The 27,297-nt window shown below is 39.8% G+C and overlaps 1 protein-coding gene across 7 annotated transcripts in view; it reads left to right on the top strand.

Annotated features, from left to right (window-relative positions):
• ANKRD44 (ankyrin repeat domain 44) overlaps positions 1-27,297 on the top strand; it is a 313,666-nt gene that overhangs the window by 155,110 nt on the left and 131,259 nt on the right. For all 7 annotated transcript variants that reach the window (XM_027965056.2, XM_027965055.2, XM_042244028.2 and 4 more), the window contains exons 3-4: positions 11,468-11,546; positions 19,253-19,323. In XM_027965056.2, the coding sequence (XP_027820857.1) occupies positions 11,468-11,546; positions 19,253-19,323 (150 nt within the window). The remainder of the gene's footprint in view (positions 1-11,467; positions 11,547-19,252; positions 19,324-27,297) is intronic.

The following is a 27,297-nucleotide window of genomic DNA, read 5'->3' as shown; positions in this document are numbered from 1 at the left end:
GAGCGCAGCACTTTCACAGCATCATCTTTCAGGATTTGAAATAGCTCCACTGGAATTCCATCACCTCCACTAGCTTTGTTCGTAGTGATGCTTTCTAAGGCCCACTTCACTTCGCATTCCAAGATGTCTGGCTCTAGATGGGTGATCACATCATCATGATTATCTGGGTCGTGAAGATCTTTTTTGTACAGTTCTTCCGTGTATTCTTGCCACCTCTTCTTAATATCTTCTGCTTCTGTTAGGTCCAGACCATTTCTGTCCTTTATCGAGCCCATCTTTGCATGAAATGTTCCCTTGGTATCTCTAATTTTCTTGAAGAGATCTCTAGTCTTTCCCATTCTGTTCTTTTCCTCTATTTCTTTGCATTGATCACTGAAGAAGGCTTTCTTATCTCTTCTTGCTGTTCTTCAGATGCTTATAGCCATTTTAGTAAGTGTGTAATATGATTTTGATTTGCATTTCCCTAATGATCAGTGTTGTTGAGCATTAGTTCATGTACTTATTTGCTATCTGTATAATATCTGTTCACATCTTTTGCTTGCTATTTGATTGGATCGTTTGTCTTCATATTAGTGAGTTTTGAGAGTTTTTTGGTATATTCTAGATAGAAGTCATTTATCCTATATATACTTTAAAATATTTTCTTTCATTCTGTGGCTTGTCTTCTCATTCTTTCAACACTGTATTTCAGGGACTTCTCCAGTGATAGGTTAATGGATCTACACTTGCAATATAAGCAGTGTGGGTTGACCCCTCTTTGTGAAACTTAGATCCTACATTCTGTGTAGTGCATCCAGAAAACAAACAAACAAATCAACAAACAAACTGAAAGCCCAGTGTATTTCAAAGAGCAGAAGTTACTGTTTTTGATGAAATTCAATTTGTGCCTTTATGGGTCATGCTTTGGTGTTATAGCTAAGAAATCTTTGTCTAATGTAAGGTTACAAGGGATTTCTCCTATGTTTCCTCCAGAATGTTAAGTTTTGCATTTAGTTCTATGTTCCATCTTGATTTAATTTTTGTCCAGTGTGCAAGGTATAGGTTGAAGCTTTTTTTGTTTGTTTAATTGTTTCAGTACCATTTATTGACAAGACTATCCTTTCACTAGTGAGTTTCCTGGAACCTTCTTTGAAAATCATGTGTTGTCCATATATGTGTCTTTACACCAATATACTAAATTGTTTCGAATACAGGAGTTTCATGATAAAATCTGAAAATCAGGTAGTTTGTTCTCCAACTCTACTCTTCTTGCCAGCTAGTATTTTTTAGTTCTGAGAATTTTGTTCTTAGGTCTAGACTATTAGAGCAAGAGTACTAATTACAATGAACAATAACTTTCATTTTGTTTGCCAAGACTGATAACTATTCGAAGAGTCAGCAAGAGCAATGAAATCAGATCTGGTTCTGAAACATGGTTCTATCACTGATTAACTGTGTGACTCTGGTCCAGTTACTTATCATCTGAAAGTCTCAGGCTCCTCTGCTGTAAAATAGGGATGATAACATTTACCTCATAGTATTATTTTAGGAACAAATTAGAAAATATACAAATCTTTGATATAATTTTTACTTAATATATGTTAATTTAGTTTAAAAAATTAATGCAATAAAATATATAGTATTCAGTTACCTAAGGCAGATATAATCAAAATGTCTTTGGCATTCTCATTTCTCTTAAATTTTTTTGGCCATATGACTTGCAGGATCTTAGCCCTTAACCAGGGGGATCTAACTGGGCCCCAGCAATGAGAGTAGGAGTCATAACCACTGGACCACCAGGGAATTCCTATATTTTATCTTCATTTTAAAGTCTTTTGAGTGATTATTATTTAGTTTCAAGAATTATATATAGGTTTGAGGTTTGAATTTGAAACATTTTTAGATATAGCAAAATGTACTAGTGTTTCTCATACCTCTGTGTTACATTCAGATGGATGGGTTAAAATACCAACAGAGGTGGTTGAATGAGGTTGTTCAGTGCTGGGGGAGTGTAGAGGCAGAGATAGACCATCACTTTTGAGGCATAGAGTATTCCAGCCAAGAAAAATCTGGCTCCATGGGAGCACACATGCGTGGAAGATGAATAATGATTATAAATCTGAATTTTTCTTTGATGGTGACTTGGGGTAGACATTGACCTGTCTCTCCTATGTCTAGGTGAAGGTAAAACTTGAGTTTTCACTGAAAATTGGATTAAGCAATATTTTAAAAAATCTTCCATATATCATAAGAAAAAGATGAATAACTGAATTTGGAAATGGATAAAGGAGATATACAGGGAGTTTGAAGTTGAAGCCAGAATTTTTAGTAGACATATGAAAAGAGTCTTAACCTCACTTGTATGTAGTGAAATATAAATCAAAGCTTCAGTGGAATAACACATTAGGTACATCATATTGGCAAAGAGTAATAAGGTTGGTAATAGCAAATATTGGCAAGGATGTCAGGAAAAGTAACTAATTAACTTGTGACTGGTGGGAGTATAAATTGGTAAACCATTTTTGAAAGCTATTTGGCAATACCTAATAAAGTTGAACATGAATATTCCCTGAGACCCAGCTCTTTCTTTTCTTGATGTTTACTCTAGGGGAATTCTCATACATATTCTGGGAGATCCATGGACAGAATGTCATCCTTTCTCATAGTAAAGAATCAAAAACTGCCTAACCTGTCTCTCTGCCTTTCTCTCCCTTTCTCTGTCTGTCTCACACACACACACATAGTGAGTTATTTCCTGAACCATTTATAAGTCACAGTACTCATGACATTTACCACTAACGCTGTTTTTTAAAAAAACAGAGTTCTAAAGCAGATGTAAAAAAATGTTAACGTGTTTGATTTTGCTGGTGGGACATATAGATCCGGTATTTTCTATTCTTCTCTGTATTTGTGAGCTGTTAAAAAGAAATATGATTTTTGTTTCCCTTGTTTGCTTTTTTTTTCTTCTTTAAAATTTTCTTTTAATTTCTCACTTCAGACTAAGTGAGAGATTCAGACCAATCTTTACCTTTCTGTATCTTGTTTGATCTAGATCTTTAATGTGTCTTTGGCTCTTTTCCTCACATGATTTGATGTATCTCCAAGGTACTTATTTTGTGTCCAGAGTTCTTTGGACATTGAGCGGAGATGAGCAGGAGCAAACAAATGTAGTGGGGATTTGAGTTGATGATTGGGACTTAACTTCTGTGTTTCATGACAGGAAAGCTCTGTAGAGTTTTTTTATTTTTGTTTTTGTTTTTTAATATTGTGCTATTTGCCTGTCTTGGTATTTAAGATATTTCTGTGTAGGGAGGGATGTTTGTTTTAGTGTACGACAGATACGTACAGTGAAGATTAGATCATACACTTCTCACTAGAATTTCCAAAGAATTGTAATAAACAATTCTTAATCTTCAAAAGAGAGGTTTGTGGTGTCCCCTCAGTTGGCCTGCCTAACACAGTGTTGTTTAGCTGCCAGAATGACTCTCTGGCCATGTCAAGCTCACTTTACATGGACATGCTTCTAGTTCCCTATTTTGTTTCATCTGCTTCTTTGGTAAACAGATGACAGAAACTTCCTCTGCCTGATCCTTCTATGACATGCTGCAAATTTAGCTCAGACGCCAGCTGGCTGTGTGTGTCTTTGGCTATTCATAGAAAGGGAGGGTTTAACCTTCCTTCCTTCTGAAGAAACCTGAATTTTTTCCATGAGTCTGAATCTGTTTGCCAAGGGCTATTTGGAATTGAAGCTCCTAGAGAATAGAAAAAGCTCTGCCTTTTTGTGAACTTGAACAATCTTTTTTAAAAAGTACATTGATAATTTATTTCTTTTAAAAAATTATTTTAATTGGAGAATAATTACTTTACAATGCAGTGATGGTTTTTGCCATACATCAACATGAATTAGCCAAAGGTATACACGTGTCCCCCCAATCCTGAACCTCCCCCCAACCTCCCTCCCCAACCTATCCCTCTGGGTTGTCCCAGAGCACCAACCTTGGGTGCCCTGCTTCATGCATCAAACTTGCACTGCTCATCTATTTCACATGTGGTAATATACATGTTTCAGTGCTTCTCTCAAATATCCCACCCTCACCTTCTCCTGCTGAGCCCAAAAGTCTGTTCTTTACATCTGTGTCTCCTTTGCTGCCCTGCGTGTAGGATCATCAGTACTGTCTTTCAAAATTCCATATGTATGCATTCATAAACAGTATTTGTCTTTCTCTTTCTGACTTACTTCACTCTGTATAAATAGGCTTCCGGTTCATTCACCTCATTAGAACTGACTCAAATACATTCCTTTATGTATTTATGTATCCTCAAATACATTACTTTTCCTGAGTTTTATATATGTACCACAACTTCCTTATCCATTCATCTAGGTTGCTTCCATGTCCTAGCTATTGTAAATAGTGCTGCAGTGAACACTGGGGTACATGTGTCTCTTTCAATTGTGGTTTCCTTGCTGTGTATGCCCAGAAGTGGGATTACTGGGTTTATGGGAGTTCTATTCCCGGTTTTTAAGGAATCTCCACAATCTTTTCCATAGTGGCTGTACCAGTTTGCATTTCCACCAACAGTGTAAGAGGGTTCATTTTTCTCCACACTCTCTCCAGCATTTATTGTTTATAGACTTTTGGATGATGGCCATTCTGACTGGTGTGAGATGATACCTTATTATGGTTTTGATTTGCATTTCTCTAATACTGAATGATGTTGAGCATCTTTTCGTGTATTTATTAGCCATGTGCATGTCTTCTTTGGAGAAATGTCTGTTTAGGTCTTTTTCTCACTTTTTGATTGGGTTTTTTGTTTTTCTGGTATTGAGCTGCATGAACTGCTTGTATATTTTTGAGATTAATGCTTTGTCAGTTGTTTCATTTGCTATTATTTTCTTCCATTCTAAGGGTTGTGTTTTCACCTTGCTTACAGTTTCCTTCATTATTCAAAAGCTTTTTAAATTTAAGTGGGTCCCATTTGTTTATTTTTGTTTTCATTGCTCTGGGAGATGGGTCATGGAAGATCTTGCTGTGATTTATGTTGGAGAGTGTTCTGCCCATGTTTTCCTCTAAGAGTTTTATAGTTTCTGATTTTATGTTTAGGTCTTTAATCCATTTTGAGTTTATTTTTGTGTTTATTTCTGATGTGTGCTTGCTTTTGAGTTGTTTTCTCCTCTGTGTTCCTGGGTGTTGTAAAGACCTACACAACCATTTATTAACTGTTAGTCATCTCAGAAAGTCCACTTGGACAACAGATAGAATATATGTAAATGGTGCAAAACATGTAGCTTGGCTACAGTGCCTGAAGGCTACTCTTGTCCTAGTCTGGTCCTGGATTCTAGTTTTGATCCAGAAACTACCCCAAGGCAGCCTATAGAATATCAGCTGGGCTCTGTGACTGAACTGGAAGTCTGGCTCAGGGCTTCCAAAGTTCATATTGAGCAGGAGCCAGTAGGGCTTCTTGAGAGTCCTGGGCAAAATGTGTTCATGTCCCAGTTCAAGAGAGATTTTTTTCTTGTCCGTTTAGACTTTTTGCGCCAGGCTTGGTAGAATTGAACAGGTTTTGGGACAATATTTACTACAACATTAGTCTCAGTGGGATTCCCTCATGGCTCAGATGGTAAAGAATCTGCCTGCAGTGCAGGAGATCTGGGTTTGATACCTGGGTCAGGAAGATCCCCTGGAGAAAGATGGCAACCCACTCTAGAATTCTTGCCTGGAGAATTCCAGGGACAGAGGAGCCTGGTGAACTACAGTCTATAGCGTTGCAGAGTCTGATATGATTGAGTGACCAACACTTTGTCTCAGTGCATGTGGTAATTTTCACAAATCTTTTAACATCACAAATATCAAATTACCATGTCCCTGCTTTTTTTTTTTTTTTTCTGATGTCTTAAATTTGCAAACTAGTTACTGGATGTAAGTGTCTTTATGGTGATGGCTGGATGTTTCAAATTTTGTATTTCTATTAATAACATCTATCAAGTGTCTGGAAGATAATACCGTCTCAATATATGTCTGTACCTAGAAAATATGGCTGAATATATGGTGGTAAAACATATTCCAAAGTCACTGTTCTAATTTTATCCTCCTTCAATTTTTTTCAGCTCTTCTGTTTTCATCTCTCTTAAAATCAAAGTCTTAGATGGTTTCTAACATCATTTGTACTGCTTCCTATAATTCTTCCTTCATACCTGTTCCCTCAGATTTTGTTCAGTCAAAAATACATAAGGCTTTATTTTCTCCCTTGGGCTTTGTCCTTCACGTTTAAATGATTTTAAACATTGTTTGTATCTCTGTCTGATTCTTCTATTATATCAATCTCTTGCTGGTTGGTATGCCTGCTGACCCTGGCTTATGGGAAACTAGTTGTTTCTACATAGGTCTGTGGTTTGTGAGCTCACTTTCAGTGAAGTTTTAGTCTGTGGGGATCCTGGGTTATCTGGATCAAGGACACATCTCTCTAGATAGATGTTTTTTCTTCTTGGCACCATCAGGGTATTCTTGGCCTAGAACCAATTTTTATAACTATTTTCCAGCTCAAAAGTTTCTAGACTATATAGGGGGCTTCCTAGGTGGTGCTAGTGATAAAGAATCTGACAATGCAGGAGACAGAAGAGATGTGGGTTTGATCCCTGGGTTGGGAAGATTCACTGGGGTAGGAAATGGCAATCCACTTCAATATTCTTCAAATCCTGAAACCACAGGAGGGCAGACTCTGGGGATACACATGCTCAGTGGAGACACTTTTATTCTTCCGCTAAGAATCTAGGCCAAGGCATTGCTTTGCCATCTGCCCAGGGAGTGTTTAGCTTTTTCTGGAGCCCACCATTGTTCTTTAGGAATCTTTCTTCAAGACCACTTTCTAGGTCTTCCAGTTTCAGTTCTCCACCTCACCTTCCATCCCAGAGCGAGTGTTCAGTCCCAAGCCCCTGGAGTATGGCTTCTCCCAGCAGGGTAATAAGCTCATGTGCTTCCAGCTTTGGTTCTCAGTTTATTCCTTATTTCTTGCCCCAGACCATTTAACTTTTGCAAGCTCATTTAAATGAACATTTACTATGTATTTGTCATGTTTTCCCCAGAATTTCTTAGGGATTATAAGGGAAAGTTTTTTTGACTATCAAGGCAACTTCTATGATGATGTCCTCGCTTTCATTTTTTTGGTTTGTTTTTGAATTTTATGTTTAAATTCCTTTTTCATTGTTCAGATCTTTTGCTCTTGGTAGATGTACAGCCTACATTTTGTAAGCAAGGTTTCTGTGTGTGGGCTACGACCCATAGGACACAAAAGGATGACTGCTGATGTCACCTAGACATCTGGAACAGAGGCTAACAAACTAAAGTCCTATAATCTGTTTTTAATTGGATAATAATTGCTTTACAGTGTTGTGTTGGGCAAGTCATACAACATATCCAAGGGCTCAGAGTCCATATCTTTTAAATGGTGGTAGCAAGGCTTAACAACAAAGTTCTGAAAGATGTGTCTCCCCTGATACGGATGTTATAAGATTTAAGTAATAGAACAGATGAGAAAACATTATGAAAAAAATTAAAAGCACTGCATCAGTACCAGATGGGTTTTGTTTCTTCTTTTAGATACCATAGGGATATCATTGGCCAATGGCCTATTTTTACTAGTATTGTTATTAGCATTTTCTTTTCCCCTTGGTAGAAGGGAAAATGGTAGACGGTAGGAGAGGAGCCTCCCCTCTCCTTCTACCATTGCATCTCCTACTCCGTTTATTTGGTTTATGACAAGTAGAGTGGCCTTTTACTTAGAGGATGAACTGCAACTTCTGGCTGGTTTCACCTCGTTGGGTATGGTGATGGATGTGACTCTGTTATTCATCCCTCAACTTATGATCCTGTACATCACTCAGGTTCCTTGCTTGAGAGCAGGTGTTGGCAACCCTTGGTCAATAGTAGTAATGCATTGTTTTTTGGGTAAGGTCTTAATAACACATGAAATTGTTTATATGATTCTGCTGCTTCAGTGAACCGAAGAACTACTGCCTGAATATAGATCTTCTCTGCTGTTGCCTGTTTATGGCTTGTCACTGAAGGAGAGTATCAGTTGGCACAGGTGTTCAGAAAGCTATAGGAAACCTTTAAATGCATATTAAAAGAGGAAAAATAGGATTTATAATCAAGGAGTCTTTACAGCATGATCTTATGTAACACACCCATATTATAATATAAAAACTTAAATTTGAACAAGTCATATCATAAAAGGACCTACCGGATGAGTAAAGCCTGTTATATAATGATGGACTAACCAGATTTGAATATTGGTATTTTTTGGCTTGTATTTGAGGCCAAGTTCTCAAACAGAGCATTGACTTTGCTTCAGGTCAAATTAAAGTCATAATTTGGGTTGGGTTAGTCCTTGTTTAAATAACTTAGGTGAGGTTTAATTTGTTGAACCAAACTCTGGAACCAATTCAATTTATGAACGAACATATAATTATATAACTTTTATCCTAGGGCCCAATAGATACTTTTCAGTCATTACAGAGGATTCAAAGAGAATATAAAGCTAAAAAGGAAAGTGCTTGTAGAAACATCAGTAGAAGAAATAGAAGACATTTGTGAAAGTCTGATCTCAGTTATTTGTATAGTTCACTGTATAAATTAATACTTGATTCTCAAATAAGCAAATATGCTTTTAAACATTGAATCTTTATTTTCACAGAATGATATGGCAATAAGAGGGTTAACCATGGTTTTATATCTTACTGGATTTTCTAAGCCATAGTGTTACAATAGTGTTAGTGGCTCAGTCCTGTCCGATTCTGTGATTCCATGGGCTGTAGCCTGCTGGGCTCCTCCATTCATGGAATTCTCCAGGCAAGAATACTGTAGCGGGTTGCCATTTCCCTCTCCAGGGGATGTTCCCAACCCAGGGATTAAACCTGGGTCTCCTGCATTGCTGGCGATCTCTTAACTGACTAAGCTACCAGGGAAGTCCTTTTCTAAGGCATATTATTATCTAATATGGAATAGTAACGTGACTGCCCTACTTTCTCTTATATGTAGTGATTGCCTGCAGCGTACATAGACAACATAAATTCCCAGTTAATTCAAACCCACTCTTTTGACCCACTGAAAAGTTAGTTAATCTCTTCATAAAACCTGTTTACCAGACCTCCTATCAAATAGGTTGGCTTGAAGATCAGTTCTTGTTTTGTTCCCTGCCTACCATCTGTTTTAGATATTAATCAGTCATGAAATGCCTAAAAGCTATAGTCTGAAAGAGACTGAGAGCAGAGGACCTGAACTGTCAGAAAACAAAATAACATCCTAGGTACACCTACTAGGTATATTGTCTAATCAAGCAGTGATAGGAATGATGATCAAAATCAATAATGACTACAAATGTCAACACTGAAATGCATCCTAGTTTCTGGAGAAACCGCCAAGATGGTGCATAGGCTTTGGTTACCTTTGTTCTAGGATAGCTACTGAAAGTTTGTGGCAGAGGCCGTGCATGCAGACTAGTTGAGTTTGGTCAGTTTATGCTGAGCACTTAGTGTGGACTTTCCCTGTGGCTCTGCTGGTAGAGAATCCACCTGCAATGCAGGAGACCTGGCTTCGGTCCCTGGGTTGGAAAGAGCTCCTGGAGAAGGGAAAGGTTACCTACTCCAGTATTCTGGCCTGGAGAATTCCATGGACTATATAGTCCATGGGGTTGCAATGAGTTGGACACGACTGAGTGACTTTCACTTCACTTCATTTCTTCACCTAGTATGGTGCTGCTATAGGGAGAGAGGTAAGACCTGTTCTGTACCCTATGAAAGTTCTCAGTCTTCGAGGGAAGATGTTGTTACTGAACTGAACTTGGTTCTGCTCGCCTGCGTGCAGTGAAGACAATCCACTGATGCTGGATTGTGGTGAAGGAACATGCAGCATTTATTGCAAGGCCAAGCAAGGAGTATGGGCGACCGATGCTCTAAACTCCTGAACTCCCTGATGGCTTTCAGGGAAAGGTTTTTAAAGTCAGGGTGATGGAGAGGGTTTTGGGGTGTATGATTAGCTTATGGCCATTCTTCTGGTTGGTTGGTGGTGAGGTAATTGGGTGTCAGCATCCTTAACATTCTGGTTCCAACTTGTTTGGGATCTACATGCTTATGTCAGCATGCAGTTAACTTCTTCCTCTTGGTGGAGGTTTCAGTATCTGCAAAACAACTCAAGGATGTGGCTCAGGATATTATCTGTAACCCTCGAGGAGGAGCTAAAGGTTCTAGATTTTGTTGAATGTCTGTATTATTTTCTCTTTTCTTTGTTCCTGCATTTTCTCATTTTGATTGAATTTGTGTTTTGAAACTAGGGGACAGCCTTGGAAGCTAAAGTTTTTCTACAAATGAGGCAGGTAGAGGACTTGGATGGGGGTTCTTTCCTGGGAAGGCTCCGTATCCCACAACTATCTATGCTGTGACAATAATGGCTACCACGGAGCACTTGCTGTGCATACACCAAGCCTCATACCTACCGAGGACTGACTTACTTACATTGTCTTGAATGCTCGTATCAGTCGTCTAGGGAGGTATTATCTCCAGTTTACAGATGGGGAAGCAGTATTTTTTTCCCCTACCTGTTATCATGCTGCCTCACAGCCATGCAAAGGACTTAGTCTGGAATCTGACAGGTGAAGGTCTAATCTTGACTCGGCTATATACCTGTGGAGTCTTGAGGACATTTCTTAATTTATTTGAGCCATAGTTTCTCATCTGTACAACAGAGTTAGTAATAGCTGCCTCAGCTCTCAGCTTCAGTGTCAGCACCCTCAGAAAGGCCTTACTCAACCATTCTAAGGAATCTTATTCCCATCTTCACAGTCACTTTATCTCATTATCCTGTTTTAATTTTGTTATAGTCTTTATCACCATCTGAAAGGATCTCATGTGTCATTAGGTTACATGACTGTTACCAGCCTCCCCACTTGGTTGTAAGTTTCATGAAGGCATGAAGTCATAGCCACCCCTCTGTCCCCAGAACCTGGTTCCTGACACACAGTAGGCATTCAATAAGCATTACATGAATGGGCAGTGGTCTAAGCAAGAGTAATGGAAAATAATTGTATTTATATTTCATGTCCTTGTGAATAGTTTCACTAGGTTTTCTTAGAAAGAAAATAAGTAATTGAAAGCTTTGAACTGTACTGTTAAGATAGGTAGAAGCTTTGAAATTTTTTTACCCATGCTGAAGATTTAAAGATAAATTATTTCACCATCCAGTGCATGATGGGCCATCCTTGACCTGAGCTGGGCTCTAATAAAAGGAGCAATGAGGCAAATACAACATACAGACACAAAAATGGGGATCTTTCCTTCATGTGACTGGGGGAGATGCTGAGAGAAATGTGTAACCAGCACTCATCTGAATAGATGTGTGGACTTCATACTCTCCCACAAGTACGTGACATGTTATACTGTATCTACCAAAGGCACCTCCGGCCGGTACTGACTTGTTTCTCTTTGCCATCGTTTCAGGATTCTGAGAAGCGAACCCCACTTCATGTGGCTGCGTTTCTGGGAGATGCAGAGATAATTGAACTCCTGATTCTGTCAGGTAAATATCATCTGTACTTAAAAGTCAATGGCATGTGAAAATTTAAATAACCAATTTACTAGATTGACTGCTACAAAGAACCCAAACAAAGTTTCTTTATTGTGCTTGTGGACATGTATTTGGTCATTGATTTTGTCAGTAGACAAGGGACAATACAAGACATTCTTCTTATTGAAAAGTGACTTCTCCAGTAAAACTTTTTTATGTTGCTTTGAAAGTCTGATTCCTGACCATCTTAACAAGTAGTCAGGCCCAGTATTGTGGATGCATTCTGTACATTTGGATATCTGTTTCTTTCACTGTAAAAAATTAAAAATTAAAGAAGGAAAATGGATTCCTTTAAATCTACATGAATACACATAGATATGTGTGTGTATTTACATATTTTTAAATTGCATTGGACAGGGAGGCCTGGCGTGCTGCAGTTCATGGGGTCAGAAAGAGTTGGACGTGACTGAGCAACTGAACTGAACTGAAATTGCATTGCAAAACAGTACTATTTTGTTTAACTTAACCTCATGGAGGTTAGGTTAGATACATGACTATAATGTAATCAAAGCATAAAAATATGGGAAAAAATGAAACATCAGTTTCTGGATAGTAGTTACCTCTGAGAAGACAAATAGAGTAAGAGATGTTTTCAGGGGAGGGTATAAAAGAGACAGTAATTCTGTAAAATGCTTCATTTTTAAAAAATTGGGAGTAAATATATGGCCAGCACATGTTGTGGTCATACTGGTCTTTGTGATACTGTTCTGTTTATTTTTCTGTGTATTTTAAATATTTCATCAGATTTTAAAATGCCAGTGTTTTCATTTTTGGAAACCTATATACTTGGTGGGAATCCCAGGTGGCTCAATGGTAAAGAATCTACCTGTCAATACAGGATATGCAGAAGACGTGGGTTCGATCCCTGGGTCAGGAAGATCCACTGGAGGAGGAAATGGCAACCCACTCCAGTATTCTCGCCTGGAAAATTCCCATGGACAGAAGAGCCTGGTGGGCTGCAGTCCATAGGATTTCAATGAGTCGGACATGATTGCATGACTAAACAACACATAAGCACCTTTACTTGGTACATCTCACCCAAAACCAGCATGTGCTTTCTCCTTTGAGTATTTGCTGGACAAATCCCTGGAATGGATCTAAGCATGTGCGTGAGTCTCAGTGTGGATTATATGCAGGCTATCTGGCTTTCTTCTTCCTTTTGGTTTCAGTTCAGTTCAGTCGCTCAGTCATGTCCGACTCTGCGAGCCCATGAATTGCAGCACGCCAGGCCTTCCCGTCCATCACCAACTCCCAGAGTTCACCCAAACTCATGTCCATCAAGTCGGTGATGCCATCCAGCCATCTCATCCTCTGTCGTCCGCTTCTCCTCCTGCCCTCAATCCCTCCCAGCATCAGAGTCTTTTCCAGTGAGTTAACTCTTCGCATGAGGTGGCCAAAGTACTGGAGTTTGAGCTTTAGCATCATTCCTTCCAATAAACACCCAGGGCTGATCTCCTTTAGAATGGACTGGTTGGATCTCCTTGCAGTCCAAGGGACTCTCAAGAGTCTTCTCCAACACCACAGTTCAAAAGCTTCAATTCTTCAGTGCTCAGCTTTCTTCACAGTCCAACTCTCACATCCAAACATGACCACTGGAAAAACCATAGCCTTGACTAGACGGAACTTCGTTGGCAAAGTAATGTCTCTGCTTTTTTAATATGCCATCTAGGTTGGTCATAACTTTCCTTCCAAGGAGTAAGCATCTCTTAATTTCATGGCTGCAGTCACCATCTGCAGTGATTTTGGAGCCCCCAAAAATAAAGTCTGACACTGTTTCCACTGTTTCTCCATTTATTTGCCATGAAGTGATGGGACCAGATGCCATGATCTTCGTTTTCTGAATGTTGAGCTTTAAGCGAACTTTTTCACTCTCCTCCTTCACTTTCATCAAGAGGCTTTTGAGTTCCTCTTCACTTTCTGCCATAAGGTTGGTGTCATCTGCATATCTGAGGTTATTGATATTTCTCCCAGCAATCTTGATTCCAGCTTGTGCTTCTTCCAGCCCTGCGTTTCTCATGATGTACTCTGCATAGAAGTTAAATAAGCAAGGTGACAGTATCTAGCCTTTACATATTCCTTTTCCTATTTGGAACCAGTCTGTTGTTCCATGTCCAGTTCTAACTGTTGCTTCCTGACCTGCATCTTGGTTTAGGGAGATTCAAATCTGGAGGAAATGCCACTGCCCAGAGACTATGCAAAAGGCCAATAATAAGGTTTTGCCTTTGTTTGCAGTAGTAAAGGGAAATTGTAGAATTCCAAAGTCAGCTATGCAAAGATAGGAACTGATACAGTATTGGAGCAGGTGTGGAGAACACTGAAGAAGAATGGTGTGTGATGCACAAGGAAGATTCACATTGCCCTTATTTTTGTTGTGGTTGTGTTCTTGAGGTAGCTTTTCTCAGGAAACAAGTATTCTATGACTTGCAATGCTTGTGCTACATGCTTCTGACCCTCTCATGGAGGTTAGGTTAGAATTCGTGGAGTACTTTTTGTGCTGTTGAGAACAGGCCTTCCTTCTGATAATTCTAAAGATGTTTCAAGGCTGTGTTCCAAACAATATGTAGTGCTTGGCACTGGCACAGTCTGTGGCTGAGAGCCAGTGCACACCTGGCTGGTTGCCCCGGCAGTAGAAATTTGGCCCATAGAAAATTATAGGCAGAATTTGTGGAGGTGCAAGATAGACTTTTTTGGTATGAGACCTAATGATCCCAGCAAACTCTACCTACCTTCCAAGTGTTGTTTTAAGACACAGCTCAGGGTTCTCAGAGGAATGTTTGGTTTATGACTGTGCAAATTTAGAACTTTGTCTTATATCCCCAGCTATGCTTTTTTTGGTGTTGGTTTGTTTGTTTTTCTACATTTGAAGGGGAAGGTTTTAATTCTTCAGCATGGAGGTGATTCATCTATTTTCTGCCAGGCATCTAGGGTCTGATAATCAAGAGACTTGGTTTCACCTCTCCTTTATGTGGGCATGGAGCACCCCAGCCTCTTTTAAACGGCTCATTCAGAGCCAGGAGAAACTGTTTTGTATCTCTTGATCTGTACACCTGTTTCCTTAGCCCAGTCATCTTGGAAGAATCACTGAGTTATTAATGCCTCTAGTATAATTTCAGGTGGCACATGCTATGGATTTTTTCCTCCTTCCCTGATCAAATTAGGAAGACTTAGGATACAGAAGAGAATTGTGAAGGTTCTTTAGGAATTTTACTCAACTGTGGAAACTTAGCAAACTCTTGAAATTCTCAGGGTTTTAATTTCCCTGAAAGGTTCTTTATTCATTTTACATAGTATATTCCTAAACAAATATCATTGCAAGAGCAGTGATTTCATCTCTAGACTTACATCTGGCAGCTGACCCTTTAGGGAATCCAACCAAGTTGTTTTCCAGTTTAATAATGAATGAGGTGCTAATGATTCCCATGTTGGACAAATCATTTGACTTTGCCGGAGTCTCCCATTTCAGCTGTGTTCTCCATTGTTGTATTAACTTACACAGCATAGTGTAACTCAAGCCCGCTAAATTCCTACTGACATTATCTTTTGTTAGCTAGGCACATGGAACCCTGAGTGTCTCTGAGTAGACAGCAAGGAATTCAGGCCTTGCAGAGTTCCTCTTGTTATAACTGCTTCTGGCTTTATTTTCACCACCTGCTTGTAGCTTCTGTTTTGGAACTGACCGAGTCAGGATTAAGGCAGAGAGAAGGTCAAGAGCTTGCTAAATCATTTGCCTGAAGATATATGAATGAGATCAGTGTGAACCAACTAGCTAAGAGACTAGTTTTGAGATATAGAGAGCAGAGCACACAGAGAAACAGCCATAGTAACAAGACCTTGTAGAGAAATTCTGGAAACACACAGGGTTAGAGAGAGAGTTCTGAGCTGAAGGAAGAAAACCGGGATTACACACCCTGTCACATGTGAGTGTTTGTGAGTTGTAACTATTAATTTAAAAAAATAAATTAGAATGTAGGCCACCAAACAAGTGGTATTCCTATGAAATTATTTCCTATAATTTTTCAAAATGTGATTACCACTCCCAATGCAAATTGCCTCCAGAGCTGGTGGCAGGTCATTCTTTTGATTCTTTCATGCATAACAAATATTCATCCTTTGAGGTTGGATTTGATTTTTGGGGGGGTCTAGAAAAAGAGGAGTAATTAAATGAGGCAATGCTGATTTTGGTCTCCAATGTAGTGTGATTATAAAGTAATGGGCCATTTGCTGATAGGCATATGAACTGGCCCCAAAGGCAACTCCAAGGGGAGTTTTTAAGATGTTTTGAGCAATTGCCACATATTTGGAATTATCATATACTCTTCTTAGGTCATTGCTCTGCAGGACAGTGCTCCTGGGCTATAATGAGATTTGGTCTGTTTGTTTTTTAAAAAATCAATAGCAAGCTGATCTCACTGTATTATAATCATATTTCATGTGATCTTTCTTTCATATTTATTTCTATAATTAAAAGCCAAACATTGGCTTAAGAATCAATTGTTCTTGCTGGCCTATAAGATTTTTAGTCATTTGATCTATCTTTTTTCTTTGTCCTATTTGTTTCTAGATGACACTGTGAGAAGAACAGAAATATTGCCTCTGAAAATATGCTCAGAGTTCTCTTTGCTCCTATTATCTATGAAAATAAAATCAAGCGGTAGTAGGGATAAGATTTTTTTAAAAAGGTGTTTAATTTGTAATTAGATTTCATACCTGATAACTTTTAATTTGGTCTTGATTTCTGGAGAATCAGTATAACCTGGTGCTTTAAAAAAAAATTTTAAAATGTGCTTGGGGGAAAAAGCATTTGCCTTTAAATCATTAGACATGCTGACTCTGTGTCCTTCAGTGCACAATGGTGCCTGACAGGCAGGTAAATAACATGAAGCTTCCTTTAGAAAATCAGTTATAAATATTCAACTCAAACCATCTGACTTCTCCCTCTGACATGTAAACAAGACTTTCCGATAGACAGAGGAAGAGGATGAGGAAGCCAGTCTCACGAGATGACACTGATGAAATACACGTTCCCATTCAGATAACTCTGCTTTTGTCATAATAATTTTGTGGTTCTAGGAGAGGTGGTTTCCCTGGCAGCTGCCTCTTCAACCTTGTGGAGGAGGATTAGTGGAGGAATGGAAGGCTTACACAGTGACTGAATCTACTCCCTAGATTTCTAATTATCTTTCAATTTCTCAAGTGAGTCCAAAGCTGTATGAACACAGTGCTGGTGTTTGTTACACATGGGGGTGTATGTTGCTTTATGTTACCCAGCAAGCTCAGTGGCATTTTTCTCCTTAAAAGAATTTTGATATTAAAAGCCATATTTGAATCTACATAAAACATTTTTTTAGAATTTTAGAATACATAAACAGTAATAACAGTAGCTACAGTATAAATGTATACATATAAATTATAAGAAAAATAAGGGGAATAGGCAAAGAATATAAATAAACAGTTCTCAGGGAATGAATTACAAGTGGCTAATAAACAAACATATTAGAAGATGCCCAATCTCATTGTTAAATAGGCAACACAGAAATGTAAGACCATTTTCTTCCAATCAGATTTGCAGTATTTTAAGTAACTGATATGCACAGTCACTTCAGTTGTATCCAATTCTTTGCGATCCTTTGGACTATAGCCCAGCAGGCTCCTCTGTCCGTGGGATTCTCCAGGCAAGAACATAGGAGTGGGTTGCCATTTCCTCCTCCAGGGGATCTTCCCGACCCAGGGACTGAACCCACATCTCCTGTGTCGCCTGCATTGGCAGATGGGTTCTTTACCACTAGTGCCACCTGGGAAGCTGTGTCGTAACAGCAGTTTAGCCCAAAACTGTTGGACCCAGTCATGGTCCAAACATACAGGGGCCAAACAAGAGGCCTACTAGGTCATCACCAGTCCCCAGAAGTGGAGAAGGCAATGGCACCCCACTCCAGTACTCTTGCGTGGAAAATCCCATGGACGGAGGAGCCTGGTAGGCTGCAGTCCATGGGGTCGCTAAGAGTCGGGTACGACTGAGCGACTTCACTTTCACTTTTCACTTCCATGCATTGGACAAGGAAATGACAGCCCACTCCAGTGTTCTTGCCTGGAGAATCCCAGAGACAGTGGGCCCCCGTCTGTGGGGTTGCACAGAGTCGGACACGACTGAAGCGACTTAGCAGCAGCAGCAGCAGTCCCCAGAAGAGGAAGGCAACATTTGGAATGAGGGCTGCAGACTGTGTGACTTTCTTCTGATTGGTTGGTGGTGAGGCAATTGGGCAGTGCTCCAGGAATCTTGTGCTCAACCTGAAGTTACCATCCTCTGCTTGAGTGGTGGCCCCAGTTCTGGAGAAGAACTCAAAGAGATTGTTATGCATATTCCTTGAATAATAATAATAAATAACTGATAATATAAAGTATTGATGAAAATGTGAGGAAATAAAGCAGTCATACACTGTGAGTGTATAAATTGGCACACTTTGAAGGGTTGAAACTGTTAAAACCAAAAGTACATGGTCAGTGACACAGAAGGTCCATTTCTAATTATGTATCCTAGAAAAATACTTACACACTTGCATAGAGTCATTTTATGGATGTTCATAGCAGCATTGTTTACAGTGAAATATTGGAAATATTTTCTACAAGTACACATATTTGTATCTAAGACATAAATCAGAATCTCATATACCAACTCAAAGTAGTAGTTTTCTTCAGGGAGTGAAGAGAGTCCAGCATTGGGGGTGATTCTTAAAGGGACTTTACCTAAATCTATAACAATCTATCTTTTAAAAGAAGAATACATTCATGTATTACTCATATGATAAAAAAACCATGAAGTAAAATAGGTCTTTTGCTGTTCATGGTAATAGGCAGTTTTCATAGCTCTGGTTCAAACTAGTTCGGCTGAGGAGACATGGCTGTGTTACCCTATCTGCCCACCCCATAGTGTGAGGGAGTTGTGAACAGCCCACAGAGGCTTCATGTGGTGTCTGTTCAAAAGCTCCCATGGAAGCTGGCTTTTTCCTACCGAAATATGTGGCTAGTTCCAGAGAAATAATTAGGGTCTTGAATAAAATGGATTTTTGCTAATCCCTTTAGCCCAGATCAAGTCTCATCAGAACCCAATTGTACAAATTTGTTTGACATCTCACTGGCTTCTAGTATAATATACATTTGTTAAAATACTGCTCTTCCCTAATAATTTGTTGAGAAGGATGTTGTCTGCCCTGTGAGATAAATATGCTTAATGACTAAAAATAAAATAATACATGTGATTATATAGTTTATATTCAGGAATATATATTATATTCAGGAGCACACATTCATATATCCACACCCTTGAGAAGTTCTCCATTCTTCAGAACCTATATTTCTAAAGTTCTGGAGAATCTCAGCTTTCTTAAAACTGTATCTCCCACCCAGTGAGACACTGTTATTTCTCTTCTAGTCTTAACCTAATTCTTGTGACATTCTAAACTCATGATCTTGCTTCTTCTACTGGACTCAGTATCACCTCCTGTCTGGCCAGAAAGCACATGATTGATACAAAGAAAAAACAAACAAACAAAATGTGTTGTTTGTACCAGGCAAACAAGAGCACAAGATACAGCATCTGACTTCGCATCAGCAGAACTTGCCCTGGCTGTATTATGCCTCTAACCTGTGCTGTTTGGTTCCAGGAGCTCGTGTGAATGCCAAGGACAACATGTGGCTGACCCCGTTGCATCGGGCTGTTGCCTCCAGAAGTGAAGTGAGTGATTATCTTATTTAATCTAGAACCTCCAGCTTCTAGAAAGAGAAAAATGCTTTCTGCTGAATTAGGGATTCTCACTGGTTAGCAAAAGGCTCTAATGCAAAACCTCTCATGCGAGAGGGCTACCAAATTGAACAGCTGTTTATTTAAGTACCTCCTGCGTGCCAGGCATGGTGTTAGGGGCTGCCTGGGGTGGTCCAAGATGGCATCATCCTTGACTTCAGTGAGTTCTCAGTCTGGATGGAATGCAAACAGGTAAGCAGATCAGTACAGTATCATAACTGAATTGGAGGAAGAAGCAAATAACTGTCTTCTTGAATAGATGAAGTCTTCCAAGAAGAGATGTCAGTTAAGCTAGTCCTTAGAGGATGGCTGCCATCTATGGGGTCGCACAGAGTCGGACACGACTGAAGCGACTTAGCAGCAGCAGCAGCAGAGGTTTACCAGGCCAAGAAAAGGAGAGAGGGCTGAGGCAGGAGAACAGACATGCTGAAGAACAAGGGTCATGGCTGTGAACAATGGTGGGTTCAGTTCGATGTAGCTGGAACACAGGGTATAGTAGAAGATAAGTCTGATAGTAGAGGCTGGGTCAAGTAGCAGAATCCTGGGTGTCCTCTGAGCAGTGGGGAGTGTTGACAAGCAGAGATAAGTATAAACCTGACAGGGTTTGGAACAAGTGAGGGTGAGATGGCAAAGAAGCCCCTGGGTGAACGGTGACATCGTTAACTGGGAAGGCCAGGCAAAGGAGCAAGGGGCAGGGAAGTTAATCAGTTCTGTTTGAAAGTGCTGAGTTTGGTAAATATGTCACCGAAATGTAAGCACCATGACAGTAGGGATCTGTTTTTTGTTTCTTGATGTATCCTAAGCCTGGTATATTGTAGGTGCTCAGGAAATAATTCTATTTTGAATGCTGGATATTTGGGTGAGGATGGCAAATATGTCTTTTAATTGGAACATTTTGTCTATTTACATTTAAAGTAATTATTGATGGATGTGTTCTTGCCATTCCATTAATTGCTTTGGTTGTTTTGTAGTTTTTTTTTTTCTTCTTCTTCTTTTGTTCTCTTCCATTGTGATTTGATGCCTATATTGACTGTTTAGATTTTTTTCTGTTTTTTTTATATGTATCGATTGTACATTTGGGGGCTTCCCAAGTCGCTCAGTGGTAAAGAATCTGCCTTCCAATGCAGGAGACACAGGAGATGCAAGTTTGATCTCTGGGTCGGAAGAGCCCCTCCAGTATTCTTGCCTGAACAATCCTGTGAACACAGGAGGTGCTCAGTTTCAGTTGTATCTGACTCTTTGCAACTCTATGGATTGTAGCCTGCCAGACTCCCTTGTCCATGGGATTCTCCAGGCAAGAATACTGAAGTGTGTTGCAATGCCCTTCTCCAGGGGATGTTCCAGACCTAGGATCAAACCCACGTCTTTTATGTCTCCTGCACTGGGAGGCGGTTCCTTACCACTAGTGCCACTTGGGAAGATCCATACATATATAAAACTTGAGATCATCAGTATAAATGTGTGTGTGTGTGTATATAGTAACCAAAAACCAAGAACCTATAATGTTTCATGTGCTTAGTCACTCAGCTGTGTCTTACTCTTTGTGACCCTATGGACTGTAGCCCAGTAGGCTCCTGTGCTTTTTTATGTTTAGCTTGGGTGATTTCCACTACCCTTCCAGATCACTGATTATTCCTCTGTATCATCTAATCTACTGTTGATTCCTTCTAGTGTATCTTTCATTTCAGTTAGTATATTCTTCAGCTTTGTTTGGTTTTTCTTTTTTTTTTTTTTTTTAACTTTTTTCATTGGCTTTTAATGTAGTTTTACTTTTATATTTGACATCTGATTCCAGGAGTAATTATCATACCATTTGGAGAAATATTTATGTTTACCATGGTGTTTTCAACAGAATGCCTCCTTAAAAAAACAAAAAAAATCCATAAGTTAGCCAATCAAGAAGACAAATGGTCTGCAGCTGTTTTTTTTAACTCCTATTAACACTCTAGCCTTACCCAACTCCTTCATTTATCCTTCTGTTTTCATTTTTTTTTTACCTGCTCTAATTTTATTTTTTATTTTTATTTTTTTATTTTTTAAATTTTAAAATCTTTTAATTCTTACATGCATTCCCAAACATGAACCCCCTCCCACCTCCCTCCCCATAACATCTTTCTGGGTCATCCCCATGCACCAGCCCCAAGCATGCTGCATCCTGCGTCAGACATAGACTGGTGATTCAATTCACATTTTTTCTTTATATTTTCTAACTCTGTTAAAATTCTCCCAGTTTTCATCCATTCTTCTCTGAAGTTCATTGAGCATCTTTTTTGATGATCAAAAAATGATCATTTTTGATCATTACCTTGAACCCTTTATCAGTTAGGTTGCTGTCTCTACTTTCATTCTTTTTCTGAGGTTTTGTCTTGTTTCTTCTTTTGGAGCATATTTCTCTGTCTCCTCATTTTGCCTAATTCTCTGTGTTTATTTTCCTGTACTAGGTAGGTCAAGTACATTTTCTGATCTTAGAGAAGTGGTTTTATGTAGGAGACGTCCTGTGGTATCCAACACCACTTTCCCTTCTGGTCACCAGAGCTATGTGCTCTAGGGGTGCCCCCATCTGGGCTGTGGGTTCCTCCTCTGATGGAGCCAGGTCAATTACTGTGAGCTTTCTGGGAGGCAAGGCTGGCTCCAAGCTTGTTTAGCTGTGAGGTTCTACCTTATGTTGGGGGCCCATTGGAGGATGTGGTAGGCTCTGCAAGTGGTTGGCTGTGCAGCCTGGGGGCTGTGGAGCTGGTGCTAGTGGGTAGGTAAGCCCCCAGCACTAATAGGCTATTGGAAGGATTCTAAAATGGCACTTGCCAGTGCTGACATCATGGTAGAATGAGCTCCCCCAAGTAGATGCCACCAGTGTCTTCATTCTCAAGTGAACCTAGGTACCTTCTGCCTCTCAAGAGGCTCTCCAAGAATAGCAAGTAGGTCTGACCCAGGCTTTTCTCAAGCCACAACCTCTGCACATGCTCTTTAAGAGCAGTCTGTTTCCTAAGTTCTCTGGCTCTCCTGAACATAAGCCCCACTGGCTTTCAAAGCAGAAGTTCTGGGCACGCGTCTTCCTGCTGCAGGGTCCCAGGCTGCAGAGCGCAGTGTGGGGCTTAGACCTCTCGCTCCTTGGGGAGGACCTCTGTGATTGTGATATTCTTCCCATTTATGGGTTTCTTACCCAGGTATATGGGTCCTGCGTACACTGCATCTTGGCCCCTCCTCTCTCTCTTGTTGTAGTCCGTTCTTTATATCTTTTGTTGGGGAAATCCTTTCTATAAGTCTTCAGATCATTCTCATGGATGGTTGCTCTGTAAGTAGTTGCAGTTGTGGTGTGCCTGTGGGAAGAGGTGAATTCAGGCACTTCCCATTCTGCCATTTTGGCTACATCCCATTCCTCCTTTTTATAATTAGATCCTATATCCATTACTTTCAGTTCAGTTCAGTTCAGTCACTCAGTCACGTCCGACTCTCCGCGTCCCCATGGACTGCAGCAGGCCAGGCTTCCCTGTCTATCATCAACTCCTGGAGCCTACTCAAACTCATGTCCATTGTCAGTGATGCCATCCAACCATCTCATCCTGTCATCCCCTTCTCTTCCCACCTTCAATCTTTCCCAGCATCAGGGTCTTTTCCAATGAGTTGGTTCTTCACATCACGTGGCCAATGTATTAGAGTTTCAGCTTCAGTATCAGTCCTTCCAATGAATATTCAGGACTGATTTCCTTTAGGATTGATTGGTTGGATCTCCTTGCAGTCCAAGGAACTCTCAAGAGTCTTCTCTAACACCACAGTTCAAAAGCATCAACACCACAGTTCAAAAGCTATTATTTTATGCCTCCCCTAAATAACAGGTGGGGAAAGCATACGCAAGGTGGGAAGACCAGAGAAGGTTTGGACTGGTCTTTTGGAGTTTGACTATTAGAACTTGTCAAAGAAGATACATGAGTTCAGTGGGCATATCTGTCTGTTGCTTAGATCGGCAAACACTAATATTCCTTACACAAATATGTATTAAATGCCGTTTCTTCTTTGAAAGACTTATAAACCCTATATTGTCTTTAAAACCTCTTTGCATCTCAAGCATGGATAATTGATCCCTCTCAGGGTTCAAGGTTCAGGGTTCAATCAGGGAATCAGAACCACCATGATAAATGTGGATATTTATTATAGGAATTAGACCTTACACAATTGTGTGAGCTGCTGAGGAAGTTTATTTATTTATGTAAAGCTATCCTCTTGGTTTCTGTGTGGTCCTAAAGTCACTGTGGGCCAGCAGTTGAAAAGAAAAACTAGACATGAAATGGGGGAAAATAGGGACAACCTGGAGCCCCCATCTGTCTCTCATTGCTCAACATTGCCCATGTGGGTGTCCTGCAGAAGAAGCTGTGTGCTTTAACCTCTGAGCTCACACGTGCCTGGCCCAGGAATAGGAGTAATTGAAGAAGATGTGGTAGGATCTGAAGAAGCATCAACCTGGTACCATCCTGTGCCGACACAATGATGCTACTGGTCACTGGCCCTGTGCACAAGCTACCATAGCACTTGACACCCAACAGGCCATCAGTTTGTAGTTTCATGTTTCCCTTCCAGAACATGCAGCTTTCTCAAGGGGGCAACCCTAAATGGAACAATACAGTGGAGGGAATTCCACGAAATGTAGTTCAGCTTGGCTAACGTGGAAGGAACAATATAAAACTATCATTGAAATTGTTATTCTGTTTTATTAAAAACGATCGTCTAGCTAGTAAGTTCTTTGCAACGAGCGGCATATCCTTGTTTGTCATTGTATATTTAGCATCTGGCCTGCCCAGGAAACAATTGTTTTTTGAGTGATTCAGTAAAGATTGGGTTTTCCATTTAAGCTGTGTTGACCTGATTCTCTGTAAAACTGCTAACGTGGAGCTAGTACACAGCACAGAGAATGGAGGTGGCAACCATCTTTCATGCATGGAACATAAACTAACTTGAAGTTTGTTTATGGGAGTGTCGCACTAAAAGCAAGTTAAGCCACTGGATCCTGCAAAATCAGAATGAGTTCCTAAAATAGTATGCAACACAGATTATCAGTTTAAGTCAGAGATATCAGTGTACATCAACATTTCTGAGCCTTCTTTCCATCAGGCAAATTTCTTGTTTGGATTTCTGTGACTAGGAGAAGAATGTTCATTTGCTGAATTCATTTCCTGAGCCTATTACAGCAATAGGAGTATTAGGTCATATTGATTAAATACCCACCCATGCTTGACATTGTAGAAGCTCCTCTGCAAATAAGAAGGTAAATCAAGACATGGCCATAGCCCTTGAAAATTGTTCGAAATAGATTGGTTTGTGGAGATAAACCTTTAAGACTTACTTGGTACTGACCAGGCTGTGTTGTGTACTCCCTTCTGGGCCTAATCCACCTCCTCCTCCTACCTCCACCCCACTCCACACCCACTCCCTGGAATCCCCAGGGAGAAGACACCAAACAGGAAATTAGAGCCAAACCGCATTGTCTTCTTACTGACTCCCTGAGGCTACCAACCATCCCTCTCTTTCTCTGACTGCTCCCATAGCTGTGAAGAAATAAGAGTCTCTTAGAAAAATTAAAGACATTTACTTTGCAGTGCTAGGTAACATACATGAGCAAGATTTTGGGCTGCCAGGAAGAATTATCTGGAGTGTTGATGTAAATTATTTCATGTTATTTCCCATTTAGCTTATTCTTGCTGCTTTTTTGTTATTTTGTTTTTCCTTGGAAAAGAACAGCTGTGTATAAAGGAACAAAATGCAAAGAAACCTGGGGGGTTCCACATATGTTTATAGAAGCCTGTTCTGAGTGGGCCTCAAGTGGATGTGAAGTATCCCTTCTTAGACATTGTGTTGAGGGCAGATAGCAGGTAGACAGCCAGCACACAACCAGTAGAAAACCACAGAGCCTACTGTGGTCTGTGTGCAAATGTGACTGGCCTTTTGCATATGGGTTTTCTTCTCTAATGAACTGAGGGGCTGTACCAAAGGATTTGCTGAACTTGTTACTTTTCTGTCGCAGAGACTCTCTTGTGGTTAGAAATATTGAAAATGATTGTATCCCATCTTTGGGGTGTAGAATTAGAATGTTGTGTTCAAATTAGTATTGTCATGATGAATATTTATTGAGCAGTTACTGCTTGCTAGGCAATGTGCTAAGCACTTTCTGTACATTATTCCATTTTAACCTCAGAGTTAATTACTCTCTGAGTCTGACACTGTTATTAATCCTCATTTAGGAAATGTGGTCTCAGAGAAGTTAACAACAGAGCCTAAGACACCACAGCCAATGAGTGGAGGAGGGTGTATCCAGAGAACCTGTTCTCCTAACCACTGTGCTACACTGCTGCCCTCTCATCACGTGGGCATCCCGAGGGACACTTGTTCAACTTATAAAGCATATCTATTTTTGTATATGTGCAGACAAATGTCCAACAGGTATAAAGATGTTTTCCAAATCTGAGTAGGAAAAAAATCTTATAGCTAAAATTTATACATCGTGTTTTTCCCTTCCTTCTAAAAAACACTGTCATTTTGGACTAAATGCTACTAAGAGAACTGGAAAAATTATATGGGAGACTAGAATGTTGTTGCTTTCTAGAAATTATTTTTATGATAATTAAAAGATCACACATAGAACATAGATTGTAACTGGAATGAGTAGAAAGTAACCATCTTATAACCTGTTTGAAGGTAGATGAGTAGTATTCAGATTTAGTGTGCATTCAGATAACCCGCAGTGCTTGTTAAAAGTACCTGTTCTAACAGTATGACATATAAAGTAGATAAATACAAGGGCCTACTGTATAGCATAGGAACTATACTCAATATTTTGTAATATTTTGTGTAGCCAATATTATATTTCATATATATATGTGTGCATATACACACACACACACACACAACTGCATATGTATATATATATAGTTGTTTAGTCACTAAGTTGTGCCCAGCTCTTTTGAAGCCCAGTGAACTGTAGCCTGCCAGGCTCCTCTGTCCATGGGATTTCCCAGGCAAGATTACTGGAGTGGGTTGCCATTTCCTCCTAACCCAAGGATTGACCCAGGTCTCTTGCATTGGTGAGCAGATTCTTTACCATTGAACCAGTAGGGTAGCCCTTATTTATATATATAATGGAATCACTTTGCCTCAAACTAACACCTCAATTTAACATGATATTATAAATCAACTATACTTCAATTTAAAGAATTCTTTTTTTTTTTGAAGTTGAATTTGTTTTTATTTTTTTTAAGCTTTTGTTTTTCTTTTAAATTTAAATTTATTTATTTTAATTGGAGGCTATTTACTTTACAATGTTGTATTGCTTTTGCCATACATCAACATGAATCCACCACGGGTGTACACGTGTTCACCATCCTGAACCCCCCTCCCTCACCCTCCCTATGCCACCCCTCTGGGTCATCCCAGTGCACCAGCCCCAAGCATCCTGTAACCTGCATCAAACCTGGACTGGCAATTCGTTTCTTATATGATGTTATACATGTTTCAATGCCATTCTCCCAAATCATCCCACCCTCGCCCTCTCCCACAGAGTCCAAAAGACTGTTTGATACATCTGTGTCTCTATTGCTGTCTCACATACAGGGTTATCATTACCATCTTTCTAAATTTCATATATATGCGTTAGTATACTGTATTGGTGTTTTTCTTTCTGGCTTACTTCACTCTGTATAATAGGCTCCAGTTTCATCCACCTCATTAGAACTGATTCAAATGTATTCTTTTTAATGGCTGAGTAATACTCCATTGTGTATATGTACCACAGCTTTCTTATCCATTCATCTGCTGTTGGACATCTAGGTTGTTTCCATGTCCTGGCTATTATAAACAGTGCTGCATAAGGCAGTTCCTCTGTCCCCATAGTGGACTAGTTCCCTCCAGTGCAAGCATTTTATT

The sequence above is a fragment of the Ovis aries genome, chromosome 2, assembly GCF_016772045.2.
Source record: "Ovis aries strain OAR_USU_Benz2616 breed Rambouillet chromosome 2, ARS-UI_Ramb_v3.0, whole genome shotgun sequence".
NCBI classification, from domain to species: domain Eukaryota; kingdom Metazoa; phylum Chordata; class Mammalia; order Artiodactyla; family Bovidae; genus Ovis; species Ovis aries.
Note: the sequence above shows the minus strand (reverse complement) of the source record. Positions and strands in the feature narration are given on the sequence as shown.